Source organism: Garra rufa, chromosome 24 (assembly GCF_049309525.1).
Source record: "Garra rufa chromosome 24, GarRuf1.0, whole genome shotgun sequence".
Lineage (NCBI taxonomy): Eukaryota > Metazoa > Chordata > Actinopteri > Cypriniformes > Cyprinidae > Garra > Garra rufa.
In genome coordinates this window covers 19,592,453-19,611,603 of record NC_133384.1, presented here as the reverse complement: position 1 = coordinate 19,611,603, position 19,151 = coordinate 19,592,453, and the positions used below count along the sequence as shown (strand labels likewise).

At 33.4% G+C, this 19,151-nt stretch overlaps 1 protein-coding gene across 1 annotated transcript in view; it reads right to left on the bottom strand.

Moving 5' to 3' along the window:
- Window positions 1-19,151, bottom strand: part of slco5a1 (solute carrier organic anion transporter family member 5A1) — a 65,550-nt gene that overhangs the window by 19,106 nt on the left and 27,293 nt on the right. Inside the window, exons 2-3 of the mRNA XM_073831008.1 lie at window positions 5,506-5,638; window positions 1,764-1,975 (exon numbers count right to left, since the gene is read on the bottom strand). Coding sequence (XP_073687109.1) covers window positions 1,764-1,975; window positions 5,506-5,638 — 345 coding nt within the window. The remainder of the gene's footprint in view (window positions 1-1,763; window positions 1,976-5,505; window positions 5,639-19,151) is intronic.

Below are 19,151 nucleotides of genomic sequence, written 5' to 3'. Positions count from 1 at the left end.
CAGAATTGCTGGACAAACTCAAAATTCTGAGAAATAAAGTCACAATTCTGGGTAAAAAAGTCAGAAGTTATATATATTTTATATATTTCTCAGAACTGCTAGTTTATATCTCGCAATTGTGACTTTTCTCAGAATTGTGATTCTGATTTTCTAACCCACAATCGTACAAATTTAGTTGATAACGATTTCATTTGATTGGTGTCTTACTATTTGATTTTTTTTTATAAAATGTAAGAATTTGACACGAAAATTGACGCATACATTTAATTAGGTATGAAAAAAAATAGGCCTTATAAAGGTAAAAATGACCCTAAAATGAAAAAAAAAAATTTTTTTGACAGCCCTAATAAATACGATAGATAGATAGATAGATAGATAGATAGATAGATAGATAGATAGATAGATAGATATTTTCATGCTAATTTGTCTTCAATGTTTGTGCTCACAGATGCGACCCACATTCTTCTCCCCACCATCAGCTCATAAACCACTCATAATCCATACTAACAGATGTTTTCTGTTCTAATAGCTTAAAGACAGCTAAACCTAAACACGGTGTCTCCACAGCTCTTCTGGATTCATAGGCTAATCCGTTTAAATCCAATAAGTTTTAACCGAATGCTTCATCATGGCCACCTCGTTTAATTAGCAGATGTAGCACTGTTTCCATGGAAGTCGACTATAATCAAACTTTAATTTCCTCCTGAAGGTTGAACTCTCATACCTCTATAGGATCTATGGGACTGACAGAAAAGAGACATACAAGCTGGCACAAAGCAGGCAGATTAGAAGCTTTACCTACTAATGAACAAAACAGCTTGTCTGTCTCCACATCAAAGTCCCAGAAACTACTGGCCTACTGTAAGGCATTGTAAAACAGTTGAAATGTTGAAAGCCTACTTACGCAAACACATGCAGGCCGGGGGGAATAGAAGTAGGTTACAACGGGTTTATAGAACAAGGCTTGTCTTGATTGTAGTCACTTGTGTGTATTTGTCAAAGCAGGACAAAAGTCTCTCCAGGCAAATAATAATTGGCACTTATCACAGTGTGACAAGAATAGCAATGAGATTTATAATATTTAATGTACATTGTTCTAGTTTTAAGTTCTGATTTATATTTTATTAAATATTTTAAAAAGTAATTGATTCTTTTCCTGGCAATCTTCAGCAGTCAGTGTCACATCATCCCGATTTGTTGACTTTATATTCACAGTGTAAGTTTAATTTTTATTTTAAGCACTTATCTTATTTAATTACCTGCTTTATTTTTTGTGATAAGGCAGAAACTGGTTTCTGTCATCTCTTAATTCTTCAACTTCCCAGCAGTCCGGTAATGAACGGGACCGTATTAGTGATGATGGTGGCAGAATTGTCATTAATGCTCTTCCCAGATGAATAATGAAAAGCAACTTCTGCTAGCTTACGCAGTCTTCATTTATAACTTTTTGAGCTTGATCATCAATCTACAGTCTTTATATCAGCATTTGAAAATCTCCTGACAGTGGTGGTCAGCAGCACTGTGTAATTAAATGAGGGAGGGACGAAGCCTAATGGTTAAAGATCTGAGCTGATAACTGAAAGACTGCAGGTTCACATCCTGCCCACGAAGGACACTAAACCCCAGAGGACTGACTTTGTAATAACTGTACTGCAAGATGCTTTTTGACTAAATGCTTAATATCACATAATCACCCCTGAAAGGACCATTCTGCAGTGGCAGAGTTTTACATTAACTGAAGGATTTCTGTTATGACTGCACACCTTTGATGTCCCTCCCAAAGCCCATTGAGGACGTCACAGTCTGGCCTTTGCTGTTGGATTTCTCTTTCAGGACGTCGTCGTCATTGGAGGTGCTGTCCGAGCTGTGCTTTTTCTTCTTCTTCTTGTGACGAGGGGGCAGTTTTTTGGGGAAAGCGAACATGGGGAAGATGACCAACAGCATGGCGAAAGCACATAGCAGGAAACCACTCCACCTAAGGACAAAGCAATACAGTTCGACAATTAATTCCGGCTTTCAAAAGCTGAAATGAATAAAAGAACTAAAAGTGGGGATTTCCAGCATTATTTGTTGCAAAATGTGCTCACAAAGTGTTACTATTTGAATTTGTCATGCTTTCAAAGGCTGAAATAAAAATGGGGATTTCCAACATTATTCGTAATAAAATGATCTCAAAAAGTTTTGAAAATGGAATGCTATGCTTTCAAAAGCTAGAATAAAATCTTTTTTTAAAATTAAATTTATGCTATGCTTTTAAAGTCTAAAATGAAATGGATGAATTGAAATGGAGATTTACTGTTCAGTTGTGCATTTATTGATTGAGCACTGTGCTACGTCCGAACAGGTTGCATTACTCTATGTGTAATCATTTTTACTGTGCTAATTAATTTTAAATCAATTTTTAAAATCATCTTAAATGTTCTTAAATTCTCTGTTTTTATTGTTGTGATTATTATTATAATTTTTTATGATTTTTATGATATTATGATTTTAATTCCTTTTATTCCTTTATTTTTAGTTTAAAAATTTGCTCAAAAAGTGGTACAAATTAAATTAATGCTATTATTTAAAAGGGTTTAATGAATTAAAATAGAGATTTCCAGTGTTATTCTTAGTAAAAAAAAAAAATCCTCAAAATGTGGTAATAATGGAATTCATGCTATTCTTTCAAAGGCTGAAATGAAATTAATGAATTGAAATGGAGATTTCCAGTTATATTTTTAGTCAAAAAATATGCTCAAAAAGTGGGTAAAAATGAAATTTATGCTATTCTTTCAAAGACTGGAATAAAATAAATGAATTGAAATGTGTATCTCCAGCATTATTTTTAGTAAAATATGCTCAAAAAGTCAAAGAATTATTTATGCTATGCTTTCAAAGGCTAAAATTAAATTAATTCATAGAAATTTAGATTTAGTTACATTTTTAGTAAAGAAAATGCTCAAAAAGTGGCAATAATGCAATTTATGATTTTCTTTCAAAGGCTGAAATAAAAAATATTAAATTGAAATGGACATATACTTTATTTTAGTTTAAAAAAATGTAATGGAATTTATAGTATTTGAAATGCTGAAATAAAATTAATGAATTGAAACGTAGATTTACTTATTTTTTGTTAAAAGATATGCTTAAAAAGAGGTAATGGAATTTATGCTATTCTTTCAAATGCTGAAATAAAATTTATTGTATTAAAACTAAGACCTACAGCTTTATTTTTAGTACAAATATGCTCAAAAAGTGTTAATAATGGAATTTATGCTATTCTTTCAAACTGAAATGAAATGAATGAATTGAAATGGAGACTTCCAGCATTATTTTTAGTAAAAAATATGCTCAAAATGTGGTAATAATGAATTTTATGCTATTCTTTCAAAATTGAATTGAAACAAAACATTTCCAATGTTATTTTTAGTAATAAAAATGAAAAATTCTGAAATGAAATTAATGAATTGAAATGGAGATTTCCAGTTATAGTATTTGAAAGGCTGAAATAAAATTAATAAATTAAAAAGAAGATTTCTAGCCTAACTTTTGGTAAAAAAAGTGGTAGAAAATGGAATTTATGCTATTATTTCAAAGGCTGAAATTAAATTAATGAATTGAAACGTAGATTTACTTTTATTTTTTGTTAAAAGATATGCTTATAAAGAGGTAATGGAATTTATGCTATTCGTTCAAATGCTGAAATAAAATTTATTGTATTAAAACTAAGACCTACAGCTTTATTTTTAGTAAAATATGCTCAAAAAGTGGTAATAATGGAATTTATGCTATTCTTTCAAAGGCTGAAATGACATTAAAGTGCCCCTATTATGCCTTTTCAAATATGATATTTCATGTAGTGTGTCATGTAGCTGTATGTGAACATAAACTATCTGCAAAGTTGTGACGCCGACAGTGCACTATAAATGAAGTTTTTATCTATCAAAAAAAAGAGTCGGCTCACATTCGCCTAAACGAGTCGTCAGCAATTCGAATCTTTTTCTGTAACGGCCACACGTCACGAGCTACACATTTGCGTAATGTCCGCCCACATTTTTATGTCGCGAACAACTTGCCCGCCCACAAACAGTAGGCCTACCATTTTCACGTGGATTACATCATGTCAAGAAGGCGTCCTGCGCTGTGAGAGTGAATTTGTTTTATATGCCCTTCCGAAAGATGAAACTACCAAGAATGAGTGGTTAACATTAATTTTTTCAACAACACCTCAGCAGTCCAATTCCAATCTTGTGTTGTGTTCGCGTCATTTTACTGATGACTGCTTTTCCAATCTTGGGGAGTAACGTTACAACGCGAGATTCACCAAACACTTGGTTTTAAAAAATGGATCAGTGCCCAGTTTATTTGGACCGGCTTGCTCCTCTGAACTTCTACCTGTAAGTATGATTAATAATTGATGATTGTATTTTCTAGCGATCGTTCAAAATACGTCTTTGTGTACGTTATGGTGTGTAACAACCCCGCACATGTCTTGGTAACCGGCTAACTTGCGTTTCTGTAGTTCTGTTGTTCAGCTGTGAGTGCAATGTAGTCTAAAAATTGTGATTGATGCAGCTTGACTGTCTGTCTGCCTTATTAGTTTAAGTAATGATAATGATAAACGATGGCTTAACGCAGTGTTATGGATTGTACAGTGTTGAAGTTCACAACGTAGAGGTGTGCCCGGTTCGCTTACAAAAGCAAATTGCAAGCACTTTCCACAGTTAACATATGACACCCACTGAGAAACGTCCTGCTCCAGTCGTGCTTGCAAAACAGTTTCTTGTTTATGTGCACTTCAACCGTTTCATCGTCAGACTCCGGCTCGAATTGATAGGGTAAAATCGAGGCTATCTTTTCTATGGATTAACAGGTCTCCGCAGCTGTCATTCAGTTATGCCAATGGGCGTTTCGTTTTGCGCTGTAGCGGTAGACCAATCCAAAAGGACTGCACCATCTGACCAATCACAGCAGTGAGGGCTCACTGAAAGGAGGGGTTTAGAGAGACTGATTCTTCGAACTGCTTCAAACGAGTCGTTTACGAATCATTTAGAAACGGGGTAAAATTAAATCTAATTTTGGAGAAAACTAAAGTGTTTTTTGAACTTGCATACATGTAAACCTGTTTTAAGAGACTAATACAACAATATTAACTACCTTTAAAATGGCATAATAGAGGCACTTTAATGAAATGAAATAAGGGGCTAAATAAAAGGCTAAAATGAAATAGATTAAAAGGCTAAAATGAAATAGATAATTGAATTGAAACAACACATTTCCAATGTTATTTTTAGTAACAAAAATGAAAAATTCTGAAATGAAATGAATTGAAATGGAGATATCCAGCTTTGTTTTTAATAAAATATGTGCTCATAAAGTGGTTAATATGGAATTTATGCTATTCTGTCAAAGACTGGAATAAAACAAATGAACTGTGGATTTCCAGCAGAATTAGTAGTAAATGTGGAAAAATGTAATTTGTGTTAATCTTTCATAGGCTGAAAGCTACGGAGCAGATCTTACCAGTTGCCAACAAAGCGTGGATCACTTTGCTCAAAGTTGATGACGGTTTTGGGATCCACGTAGAAGCCGATCAGAACGCCTCCAAGCAGGTACCCCGCAGCTGGCCCCAGAGCCCCCATCACATACATAATAGCTGAAAGACACAAACAACCACGTTACAAACCTTGCTCTGTACACCCACGTAAAATGTTTTTTCTTTATTTCACAGGATGTCTGATTAAGGCTGCTAATGTTCTTTCCACTTTCAGTCGCTCTCTTGACTCACCGGGCGACTGAGTCAGCCACACTGAGATGATGAAGAGTATGAAGGGCTAATCATTAATAGTGCGTCATGCTTCCACTTAGCTGAAGAACATCATGTATTAGTAGCAGTTTTCTACCTGCTGTATAGCTCTGTTTATACACCAGATACGACAGTATACGGAGGAGACAAAAGCAAATAAGAGAAATTCAGTCGATTCTTTTCAGTTAATCAAAAACATGCACAAGCAGTGTAGTCTGCATACCAGAAAAATGACTCTTCTAAGCAATTATTTCTAGTAAGTCAAAAATACACTGCATGACCTATGTAGTCTGATTATGGAACAATGGCTCTTATGAGCTCTTGTGAAAAATAAAATAACACCATCAGTGCATTTCAAACGATTTTTGAAAGAATGACTCATATGAGTTAGTTCTTTTTTAAGTGAATTTAGCGAAACGGCACGTAGTTCGAATTCTTATTTGGAATTACTTTGGAAGCTGGTTCTTAGTTCTATAGGAAGTCCTCAAGAAACTAAACTTTACGATATTATTTTTGTCAAACCTCATTAGTGACTTATTCGATACTGTAACAAGATTAGCCAAAAGTTTTGGAGATTTCAGCCTTTATCCATTTAAGTAGATACAAGCTGTACTCACATGACTGGAAATAGCCCAGAGGTGACACCACAAATGACTGCCGAGTGCACTGACTTGCTTTATAAAGGACTTTAGCGGTATTTGCTAATCCTCCACATGGACAGGTGCATATGCAAGGCTCGATTGATTTCTGTTGTTGCTTTCGAGGCCGGAGGGATGGATCTGTGTGCTGTCAGGAGAGCATTATCCCTACAGTCATCTGTTTGCGTCTGTTCAAAGAAAGCAGCAGTGGACTCTCTCCACTTCCACATGGCCCTCGCGACTGCCAAGCTGGTTCTGATCCAGCCAGAAGCTCACACTGAACTGAGGCAGGTGCAGCTACACAACTAGGCCTAATCTCTAATCTGCCTCAGCACTAGAGATGGTTTGGCCAAAGGCCTGCCGGGTTATATAACACAAGTACAAACATGTTGAGGGAGACAGATAAGTCACTTTTGATTTGATGTAAACATGACTATGTTGGCTTAGACTCTTGTCTCCTGTCCTTACGCGAGACCTCTAAAGCCAGAGCTGAGAAAATGAGCCAAATCTAATACACGCACACACTTGCACATTACAGGCAGAGCGGCATGACATCTGGACACAGATATTTCACACTCTGAACCATATTTAGCAATGGGTGATGATCACACTGTGAAATAGGACAGGCTGACTTTTGTCTGTTTGGTTATATATTATGCCTTCAAATCATCTTAAATCTTTGGACACCACCATTACAATGTGAGATGTATTCAAGTTATTCCAATTGGAATAAAATTAATGTATTGGGCAATTTCTTCTCTTTTTTTTTTTGGATGTGCTGATACTACAATTCTGGCCAGTCATGACAATTTGGGGAAACTTCACAAACCAACTACATTCATTGATAATCTTCAACAACAATGCACAAAATTCACACAAACTAAATTGTATAGTCCACATTATTAAACAAATTAAAACTAATTTTCGGGACTCCCGCGAGACGCGATGTGAGAGTAGGACGCACGTTAAGACGGCTCCGCAATTTTTAATGATATATGTGAGCTAAACTAAATAATATTTTACTGTCACGTCATTGAGTTTAGAGTAACCACTTAAGATGCCAAACAAACCAAAAAGAAACGCAGAACAAACGACAGAAACCCCGAGGGAGATTCAAGATCACAGCAGCGGTGAGGTTAGCACCGAGGCTAACAAGGCAGTGCTAGAAGGGATAGCTGCTCTACAGTCAAACTTTCTGCTATTTAAGTCGGAGATAGTTGAGGTCATCGACAAAAGACTAGACCAATTCTCCATCTCCATCAAAGCAGAATTAGCTGCTTTAAAAAAAAAGAGACTGATGTTGCAATCTCTACCATGAAAAACACGATGGATGAACAAGCTAAAACAATGTCAGAGCTTGAACGTAGTGCAGATTTTACATCTGACACGGTTTCCCAGTTACAAAAAGAGGTAGAAAAGTTAACAAGCAGCGTTTCCCAACTCACGGAGAAATGTACGGATCTGGAAAGTCGCAGTAGAAGGCAGAACTTGCGCATTCTGAATATTAAAGGAACACTCCACTTTTTTTGGAAATAGGCTCATTCTCCAACTCCCCCCGAGTTAACAAGTTGATTTTTACCATTTTGAAATCCATTCAGCCGTTCTCCTGTTCTGGCGATATCACATTTAGCATAGCTTAGCATATATCATTGAATCCTATTAGACCAATAGCATCGTGTTCAAAAATGACCAACGAGTTTCCATATTTGTTGTATTTAAAACTTGACTCTTCTGTAGTTATATTGTGTACTAAGACCGGTGGAAATGCAAAGCTGCGAGTTTCTAGGCTGATAAGATTAAGAACTACACTTCCATTCCGGCGTAATAGTCAAGGAAGTTTTCTGCCGTAATATGGCCGAAGCAAGCGGAGTATTATCAGAAATGAGTTCCCAGCTAGTTTAGCATTTGCACATGTGCTGCGTGGTATTACTGCTCCTGCTTCGGCCATATTACGGCAGCAAACTTCCTTGACTATTTCGCCGGAATGGGAGTGTAGTTCCTAATCTTATCAGCCTAGAAAATTGAAGCTTTGCATTTCCACCGGTCTTAGTACACGATATAACTACACAAGAGTCAAGTTTTAAATAGCACAAATATCGAAACTCATTGGTCATTTTTGAACGTGATGCTACTGGTCTAATAGGATTCAATGATCTATGCTAAGCTATGCTAAAAGTGATATCGCCAGAACAGGAGAACGGCTGAATGGATTTCAAAACGGTAAAAATCAACTTATTAACTCGGGGGGAGTTGGAGAATGAGCCTATTTCCAAAAAAGTGGAGTGTTCCTTTAAAGAGGGCGAGGAGACTGGGAGCAAAGCTACAGAATTTATTGCGCACCTGTTGAAGAATGCGCTCTCTTTGGAGACGTTACCTTTGATTGACCGCGCCCACAGATCGTTGAGGAAACGCTCCGACAATACCTCATATCCCCGGGCCTTCATTGTCAAGATGCATTATTTTCATGATTGGCAAGACATCATCCGAAAAGCAGCACAGCTCAAATCCATCACCTACAACGGAGAGAAGCTTCTGATATTTCCTGACCTCCCAGCTGCCATACTGAAGCAACGCACCCGTTTCAACAGAGCGAAAGACCTACTACTAGACCAACCAGGAGTCCGCTTCGTATTTTTATACCCTGCGAAGTTGCGGGTCTCTTATAGTGGAGAAGAATTGTACTTCACTGACCCTGGTAAAGCGATTGCCTATGCAGAGCAGCATTTCGGTGAGGGAAATGTATCGACATCATAATCTCCTTAGACTGATACTGTGTAAACAGTGTTATAAAAGTATTAACGCTGATCTGACTTTTTTTTTTTTTGTATGACGTGACTTGTTTTATATGATGTTTATATTAGAGACGCACCGATTGCAATTTTCTTGGCCGATTCCGATTTTTCAGTAAGTGTGACCTGCCGATTCCGGTTTTTTTTTTAAGAACTGTAATGAAAGCATATAGGCCTATACAGAAATATTTTCTTTAATTAAATTTATTTTATAATAAAATAAATTATTAAACATTACAGGATCTTCTTACAACAAAATAACTTTAACAACAAAATAAAGTGCTTTGTGCCTTCGAAAAAGGTATAAAATTAGTTCCAGTAACTAACATAGTATAGTTATACTAGCAAAAATCTTTTCCTCAATGTTTTTATTTTATTTTATAATAAAAGCAATGTATAAACATTACAGCATCTTCTCATATTAAAATAACTTTAACAAAATAAAGTGCTCTGAGTCTTGGAAACATTAGAAATAAAATATAAGTAACAAAGCAGGCATACAAAAATCTACTTTTCTTCAATGAATTTTATATGGAATTTTTTTTAAAACATTAATTACAGGATCATCTCACAACAATAACTTTAATAACAAAAAGTGCACCGTGTCTTCAAACAGGTAGAAATAACAATGCTAGTACTAAATGCTATTACTTGAGCATTAATGGCAAATTATTCTTGATAAAGAGAAGCATTTCTGCCTTGTCACCAGTTAATCCAGCGGTACTAAGCTTCGGAACATTCATTCACATATTTGCGCTACACCACCGCATACAGCGTCTTCATAAGATGAAACTTACTAGAGAAGTGTAACATAAATGCATCTGTAAATAAATACAAATTAAATTCACGCCGCGCATGCTTTAAATACCTTCAAATGGAACATATATGCTCGCTTCGAACTATTAGTGTGTGAAGACGCTGTATGCGGTGGTGCAGCGCAAACATGTGAATGAATGAAAGTGTAGTAAACGTCAACCGATCAATCGGTGCATCTCTAGTTTATATAACTCACATTGTGCATTTGCAATAACGGAGCTGTGTTCATGTGCATACAAACTTTCAGAACCCGTATAGGAGCTGCTCACTGAGCTCCTGATAGTCAGCTAATGCCAGTAGGGCTGTTCTTACAGTTAAGTTATCTCGGGAATTCTGACTTGATGTTCAACGAAGCCTGTGCATTCAGGTATGTTCTTGTTTTGTGTTTTCCTTTTTGTTTTGTAGTGTTAAGAGATCGTGGGAGGGGATGTTCTATGGGGTTCCGTCTGTGGGTGCGTTATGTGGGGGGCAATAAACGCAATAATTGGTATGGCTGCTACTCTGAGTAACCCTGATGGTGGGGTGGGAACTTTAACTTGTGCTTCCTGGAACGTTAAAGGCCTAAACCACCCTGTTAAACGTGGTAAAGTGTTGTCTCATTTAAAATCTATGAACACCGACATTATATTTCTAGAAGAGACGCACTTTAAAAAAGATTCTCATCCTGTGCTGAGAGCCAGGTGGGTAGGTCAATCTTTTCTCTCTACCTTCTCATCAAAGGCTAGGGGTACTGCTGTTTTAATAAGGAAGGGGGTCACAATTAAATTAAGATCTACAATTGCAGATAAGGAGGGGCGATTTATCATAGCTACGGGAGAAATATTTTCAACACCTATAACTTTGGTTAACATCTACGGACCAAATTTCGATGATCCATGCTTTTTACAAAACGTGTTTTCCCGGATTCCTGATATTTCACCTACAAGTTTAATAATAGGAGGGGACTTCAATTGTGTTTTAGACCCATATTTAGACAGATCATCAGCTCAGCCTGCTCCACCCTCCAAGTCTAGGGACTTTCTTAACATGTATATTAAAAATTCTAATGTCAGTGATGTGTGGAGGTTAGCCAATCCAATGGGAAGATCTCCAATCATAGTCCAATTACTTTTGCTTTAAAATGATCAGATATTGTTAAAACTCAACCATTGTGGCGGGCAGACACCTAGCTATTAAAGGATGCAAAATTCTGTGAGTATTTGCGTACACAGCTTGAGTTATTTTTTGAAACTAACAACCAACCAAATATTTCGCCTTCACTGTTGTGGGACACCTTTAAAGCATATTTAAGGGGTTGTTTTATCTCTCTTCAAGGTGCAAAAAAATAAATAAAATAAAGCTGCTTTAGAATCATTGGGAAGACAAATTAGTCAGTTAGACGAAGAAAATGCCAGAACACCCTCTCTAGATTTGCACAAGGAAATACTAAAACTTAGATATCAATATAATAAGATAACATCTGAAAAGTTTTCAAGGTCTCTATTGTTCATGAAACAAAAGTATTTTGAGTTTGGCGATAAGCCACACAAATTGTTATCTAGACAGCTACGAAAGCTTGAAAACGACCGTACAATTCACTGGCTTAGATTAGAACAGGATGAATGTACCCCTTACGATCTTGGTGCTGTGATTCTTTCACCAGTAAAATGTAAAAAAGAAATTTATAGAAGCAGCCCTGTCATTAACAGTGCTATTCGTACTTGGAAACAAATTAGAACTCATTTTGGGGCGGAGTCATTACCTTTATCAATTTATCAATGTTTTATTAGATCAGGTAAAATTTCAAGCTGTCATATGGTCATGTTCTCACATTTAATTTCCATTTGTTTGGGGTAAATAAGGAAAAGGTACACACTGTAATTATGAAACAAAACCACATATTTGTACTAGTCAAGTGTAAAATTAAAATGATTAACATTTAGCTTATAGTTTTAAATATGGATATTTTTCTTACACAAACACACAGATTCACTTCAGAAGGCCTTTATTAACCCCCCAGAGCTTTGTGGAGAGCTTTTTATGATGGATTAAGGCACTTTTTTGGACTTCAAAATCTCAACACACATTCACTGCCATTATAAAACTCTTTTAAGAGCCATGGAATGTTTAATATAACTCTTATTGCATTTGTCTGAAAGAAGAAAGTCATATACACCTAGAATGGCTTGAGGGTGAGTAAATCATGGGGTAATTTTCATTTGTGGGTGAACTATCCATATATCATCCAAGGCCAGTATTTGACAGTTTCTAATTATCTGCTCTGTTCAAGAAGTTATTCTGTTAAACTGATAAGAGTTAGAAGCAGGATTCTATCTTCATTAGTTTGTCTTTGTTTAACAGTTCTGTCTGATAATTGAAAGGCAATGATTCTGTCATATATACTGTCACCATTTAGAAAACTTGTATTTATATATTTCAAGTTTGCAACAATTCACATTTCAGAAGATTTAGCAGCTTGTTTTGCTGTTAGTCAAGTCATTATATGGTATACTGGTAATATTATTGCTCTCAGTCACAAATCCTTTCACTCTGCACTTTTGCTTGCAACAAATACACAATAAATCAGTTGATAAAACAAAGCTCTGTCAGTGTGAAGTCACTTACAAGCAACAATGTGCCAAAGCCAAGAAAAAACATGGCAGAGAGTCTGAAACATGTCTCTCATAATTCTTTTGTGCACATCAAAGCGCGAACAGAGAACAAATAACGCTGCAGGCTTTCTTCCGTAATGCTATTCATTTATTCACAAGGGTGGCTTTCTTTGCAAACTCTGGAACACCAGGGTCTCGTTTAGTTTTGACTCCTCAAATATTCAATCAGCCTTATCTACAGCCTAATTAAATAACAGGTTCTTCTAAAATACCCCTGGAGACGATGGGAGCAGGGAGAAATTATTCCTAAAAGCACAAAAGCTGCTGATAAATGCTCTTATCAGCCTAAAGCAGAAATGCCCAGCACACAAAACCAAACAGCCAGCCAACATCTAACAAATAGAGAGAGGAAACAGCATTCAGTTGGATACAGATGAATAAACTTCACTTGCCAATTAATTCATCATGAATTCATCAATAATTAAAACCATTTTATTAGTGCTTCTGTGGTACCAGGCAGCCCATTTTTACTGCGCAGCATAAGCAGATGGAAATACTATAAAGGATGTGAAATCAGAGGGGCATGTCATTACATTAATGCTTCAATACTAAGCCACTTTAACAATAATAAGTGCTCACACTGAGCACATAATGAATATTGGTAAAGACTAGCATGAGTCCTCTAAAGTCGCTTAATGAAGCGAAACCTTGACTTCAATGTAAAGTACTTGAAAATCTACAAATTATGTTTTATTTTATCTTCTTACTGAACAAAAGAAACAGGAAACGGTCCCTGGACGAAGAGATTGAATTATTTTTGCTGGGTAAAATGTGGTAATGAAATGCCAGATATAGCTTTGATATAGAGATGGAAATATGTGGTGCATTTATATTGTGTAAAAAAAAAAAAAATACCCAGCATGCCAGTTTATCAGTAAGTGTCGGGTCGAGAGCTTCGAGGTGAGCCAGTTTTGAATTCTTTGGCACGGCAAACTTCACAGAAATAGATTACGCTTGCCATGAATTTATCAAAGCCTGTTTTAGCCTCAGTGTAAAAAATGTAACAGGTAGCTAGCTACAAGATAAAGAATCTTGCACTGACTGATCTTAAAATATATCAGTGCCTTTGTTTTGTTTTAAGATGCACACAGGAATGTTTTTTTCTAAGCACATTTATAAAAATTACTTAAATGTTCTAATTGAACTATGGAATAATCCTGCCTTAGTCTAAGCCTTGGCCAAAATATATAAAATGACATGGCAAAATATAAAGTCAAATTGTAAAATATTATGAAATATACTTTGAGATACAGTTGCAACTACCTGAAAAATTTGCCGTAAGATAAAAGACATAAGATATAAAATTACACTGTAAAATTTAGTCGCATTATAAATCATGAAGCTTTTACAAGAAATAAAGGCAAAATTGTGAGATAGTCCCACTGTGTGATATGAAAATGCAATCACATGAAAAGGTCATGATAAAATGTGATACATAAAATTTAGTTGCGAAATATACATATTGTAAAATATAATGTTGCTGTTACCAATCAAAAGTTTTTGAGCAGTAAGATTTGTAATGTTTCTTCGGCTCACCAAGCCTGTATTTATTTGATCCAAAGTTCAGCATAAACAGTAATTTTTTAAAATATTTTTACTATTTAAAATAACTGTTTTCTATTTGAATATATTTTAAAATATAATTTATTTCTGTGATTTCAAAGCTGAATTTTTAGCATCATTACTCCAGCCACATGGTCCTTCAGAAATCATTCTAACATTTTGATTTGCTGCTCAAATACATTTGTTATTATTATTATTATTATTTTGAAAACAGCCGAGTAGAAAGTTTTCAGGTTTCTTTGATGAATAGAAAGTTCAAAAGAACAGCATTTATCTGAAATAATTTTTTTTGTAACATTATAAATGTCTATTATCACATTTGATCAATTTAAAGAATCCTTGCTAAATAAAACAATTAATTCCTATAATTTCTTTCCCCCAAAATAATATAAACAATAATTATTATTATACTGACTCCAAGCTTTTGAATGGTATAGTGGTATACAATGTTACAAAAGCTTTTTATTCCAGATAAATGTGATCTTTTAATCTTTCGATTCATCAAAGAATCCTGAAAAAAGTACTCAACTGTTGTAAATATTCATAATAATAATTACAAATGTTTCTTGAACAGCAAATCAGAATATTAGAATGATTTCTCTGACAATGAAGACTGGAGTAATGATGCTATAAATTTAGCTTTGGTCACAGAAATAAATTACATTTTAAAATATATTTAAATAGAAAACAGTTATTTTAAATAGTAAAAATACTTCACATTTTTATTGTTTGGTAGTACTTTGAATCAAATAAATGCAGGCCTGGTCAGCAGAAGAGACTTCTTTAAAAAAAAAAAAACATTGCAAAGCTTACTGTTCAAAAACTTTTGAATGGTAGTGTAGTTGCAATTATGTGAAAAAAAAAAAAAGATATTAAGTCTAATTATATTAAGATATAAAACAGGGAATAAGCTTTCAAAAAAATAAAAAGGGGGTTAACTGCAATAAATTATAGGCATAATTAATAATTTGGTGGTCACTATGTTTTTTTTATAAGAAAGATGTACATTGGCTCCAGAACAACTTTCATATTAAAGAAATGCATTTCTAACTTTATCCATAAGCTTTAATTTTTCCTTATCCTTAAAATCTGATCAGTTAATATGAATATTGTTCATATTAGAACCAATAAGGGTGTTGATCCAGACTCAGTCACTTTCATAATGCTAGTCCAAGTTGTTCATTCATTAACCAACAATCATTATAATAGACATACACGAAAGCCAATCCATGATCATTAACATTAGTATAACAGAATTGATCACCTTAGTTGTCAACAGTCATTAGCCAGAAGCCAGTATATTACTGATCACTACCCATCACTGAAAGGGTTCACCTCAAGTGTCACACAGGTGAACATGCACATATTTCATTCCCGATTGTGTAACGGCTTTGTTCAGCTCAATTGATCATGTTAATAACGCTATGCTTGAACAGAGGGTGAAGGAGAGTCATTTAATTGGAGATCCTTCAAGGTTGCCTGTTGCCTGGCAGAAACCCAGCGTAGATTTTTAGCTCTGCCCAATGTGCTGTTTCTCCTTCTTCCTTCGTCCTGGGAAGGACAGAAAGGAGGTGCTTGCGGAGGAGAAAAACATGCTGTCTATGCAATATCGTACTGTCGTAATCAACGTCAACAACTGACGTCACAACAGCACGCTCCACGAATCTCAAATGAATCTTTGCGATGAAACTTACACAACAGACCTTCTCAGCAGATATGTTGCAGAGTTAGTCACTCGACACAAATGCAATGTTTACAATATGGAAAAAATCTCAAAGGATCTAATCAGATTACAGTAAACTGAAAAAAAAAAAAACTCCTGAGCTGCAGTGGGAGTTGAAGGACATCAATGCTGCAGCTGTGCATCAGTAGAACCACGCTTACACTACCACACATCAATGTCACTCAAGGACATTGCCTTCTCCTGAGAGCCATTGGGGTTTCCTCAAAAATAATTAGATTAGGGAAATATAATACTACATATCAGATGAAATAATGTATACAAATAATGAAACAGAGGTAAAAAGTCATGTGAGAGGAGACAGTGCTTCACGTTAACGAAAGTTAATGGCATAATTACATAGTAAACAACTAACTCAATAAACTCTAACAATTAATTAAAGTTTGAGTCTAACAATTAAAATGAACTTGAATGTGACCTGCGAGCTGATTTTTAATGTATTAATTTTATAATTAAAGGTGCATCTTCTATCACCATTAATACACTTGCTGTTTTTAGAGGATTTATTGACTAAACATAAAAAAGAATGTGATTATTAATTAAGTAACAGTTGTTTTCATTCTTTTCTTTTTAAATACAAAATTCTTTTAAAAATCTTTATATATATATATATATATATATATATATATATATATATGTGAACAAAATTATATTCTTTTTTTTTTCTTTAAAGCAATGTAACAAGTCAAAATGACTTTGGCTTTTATTGTATTAAAAATAATACTAATAGTTCAAATTGTTTTAAATAATTACTTGATATTATTATTCAAAAATAATTAGGTTTACTATAAAATTAACTGAATTATAAAATCATTTATAAAATCATTATAAAATAATTGAAAACCATTTTTTTAAAAAGGAAATTGTTATTATGATTATTATTTATATAATATGATTTATATTATTATAATAAATTAATATACATTAAAATTATTACTGTTAATATTTATATTATAATTAACATTATATATTAATTATTAAGTATAACGAATTAGCCATTATTATTAATATAATAATTAATATAAGATATTATTATTAAATTTGTATTATTATTATATATTAATATTATATATTTATTATTACTATTATTTAATTTGATTACTTATTTTTATATTATCCTTATTATAATAAATTGATATACATTAAAATTTACACAAGACTTTTAATATCAACTAATATTAATATTAATTCATAAAAATTCTTTAATCATTATTATTATTAAATATTAATAAATATAGAATATTTATTTATATATTAAGTATAAATTATAATTATATATAAATTAAGTATAAATTAGCTATTATTAACATAATAATTAATAAAATATTATATAATATTTATTATTATTATTATTGTAATAAATTGATTACTATAAAAAAGTAATATACAATGTAATTTTTGATATCAGTTTATATTGTTGTTATTATTGCTATTATATATTATAATATATATTATATTATATATTATTATATTATATTATATTATAAATTGATTTAAGCAATGTAACAAGTCAAAATGATGTTGACTTATTGTATTAATAACAATAATATTTTAAATTGTTTTAGATAATTACTTTTATAATACTACTACTACTACTAATAATAACTAATATATTTATTATTATTATAAATTGATAACCATTAAAAATTCATATACAATGTAAAGATTTAAGATCAATTTATATTATTATTATTGCTATTATATATCATTATTATAAATTGATATACATTAAAAATGTATATACATAAGATTTAAAGCAACGTAACAAGTCAAAATGACTGACTTTTTATTGTATTAATAATAATAATAATATAAAATACAATAATTATAATAAATTATTAATAATAATACCATACATAAGACTAATAAGACTATAATTCATAATATTGTGTTTAATACTTTTATTTATTACTTTTACTGTTTATTATTTTATTATATATGAATAATTACATATTGATTATTAAGTATAATGAATTATTAATAATATAATAATTAATATATTTATTATTGTTGTAAACTGATAACCATAAAAATATATACAATGCAAAGATTTTTTTATATCAATTTATATTATTATTATTACTATTACATATTAATACTTATATATTAATTAACACTTATAATGAATTCTTGATTATTTATTAATATAATAATTAGTATTATATATTTATTATGATTATTACCATTTTTGCTGTTGTCGATTTTATATAAATATAGTCAAAGTATGTAAACATACACTCTCAGAAAAAAAAAAAACTGTCATTGGGGTGCTACCTTAAGGTACAAAGTATTTACCCCCTAAAGAAAATATATTAGTCCTTTCAATGTACATTAGTGTAATAGTGTAAGATTAAGGGTATCCCCAAGCCTTATAAACATCAAATATAACTGATACATTTATATTAGTAATTTAGATTTAATAAATTAGTCATTTATATTGGATTAATTGATTAGATTAACCACACTCCACCGATCCCTTTAGAGGAGTGCAGCTGTGTGTGTTCCTCTCTCCCCTGTGTGATGGATTTAGATACACTTTATTTCACGGTGCACGGAACTGCTGTTTTTTTCTCTCTCTACCCCAGCCATCAGGCATGGCTCACAAAGGTTGACTGAAACGCTCCCAACCCCGACTGACTCCTTAAGGATTTGTTATCTCAGCAGAGGAAGATGAAGTCTTACGCGAGCACCTTTCATACTAAATGAGCTGCGTCCCCGGTGGCAAAAATAATTAGGAAAGATTAATAAATTGATTTCATTTCATACCAAAAAATGAAAGTCAGCATGCGCACAGCGACACTGTCATGAAAGAGAGCACAAAGGCTGGGCAAGGTGAAGTCCATAACGCTAGAAATAATTAATGGCCCTTAACAGCCTTAAAACAACCGAGCATGAAGCATATGATGAAATAAAACATTGCAACATCCCCCAATGTCACCGACTGTGCCCTGTAGGGGATTCATCGCAGGACGTCTGTGTTTTTCTTGTCCCGTTATGAGCATGAAGCTGATTAAATATGGGCTTGAGTTGTATAATCTCACACTGGGCTCTAATGAAGCCTCGTATCCCTAGAGAACTCTGCTTGAGCAAAACAACAGCATAATAGGCAGCAATTCATCACACAATGTTCAGCACGAAATGTAACAGAAGATGAATTCAGAGCCA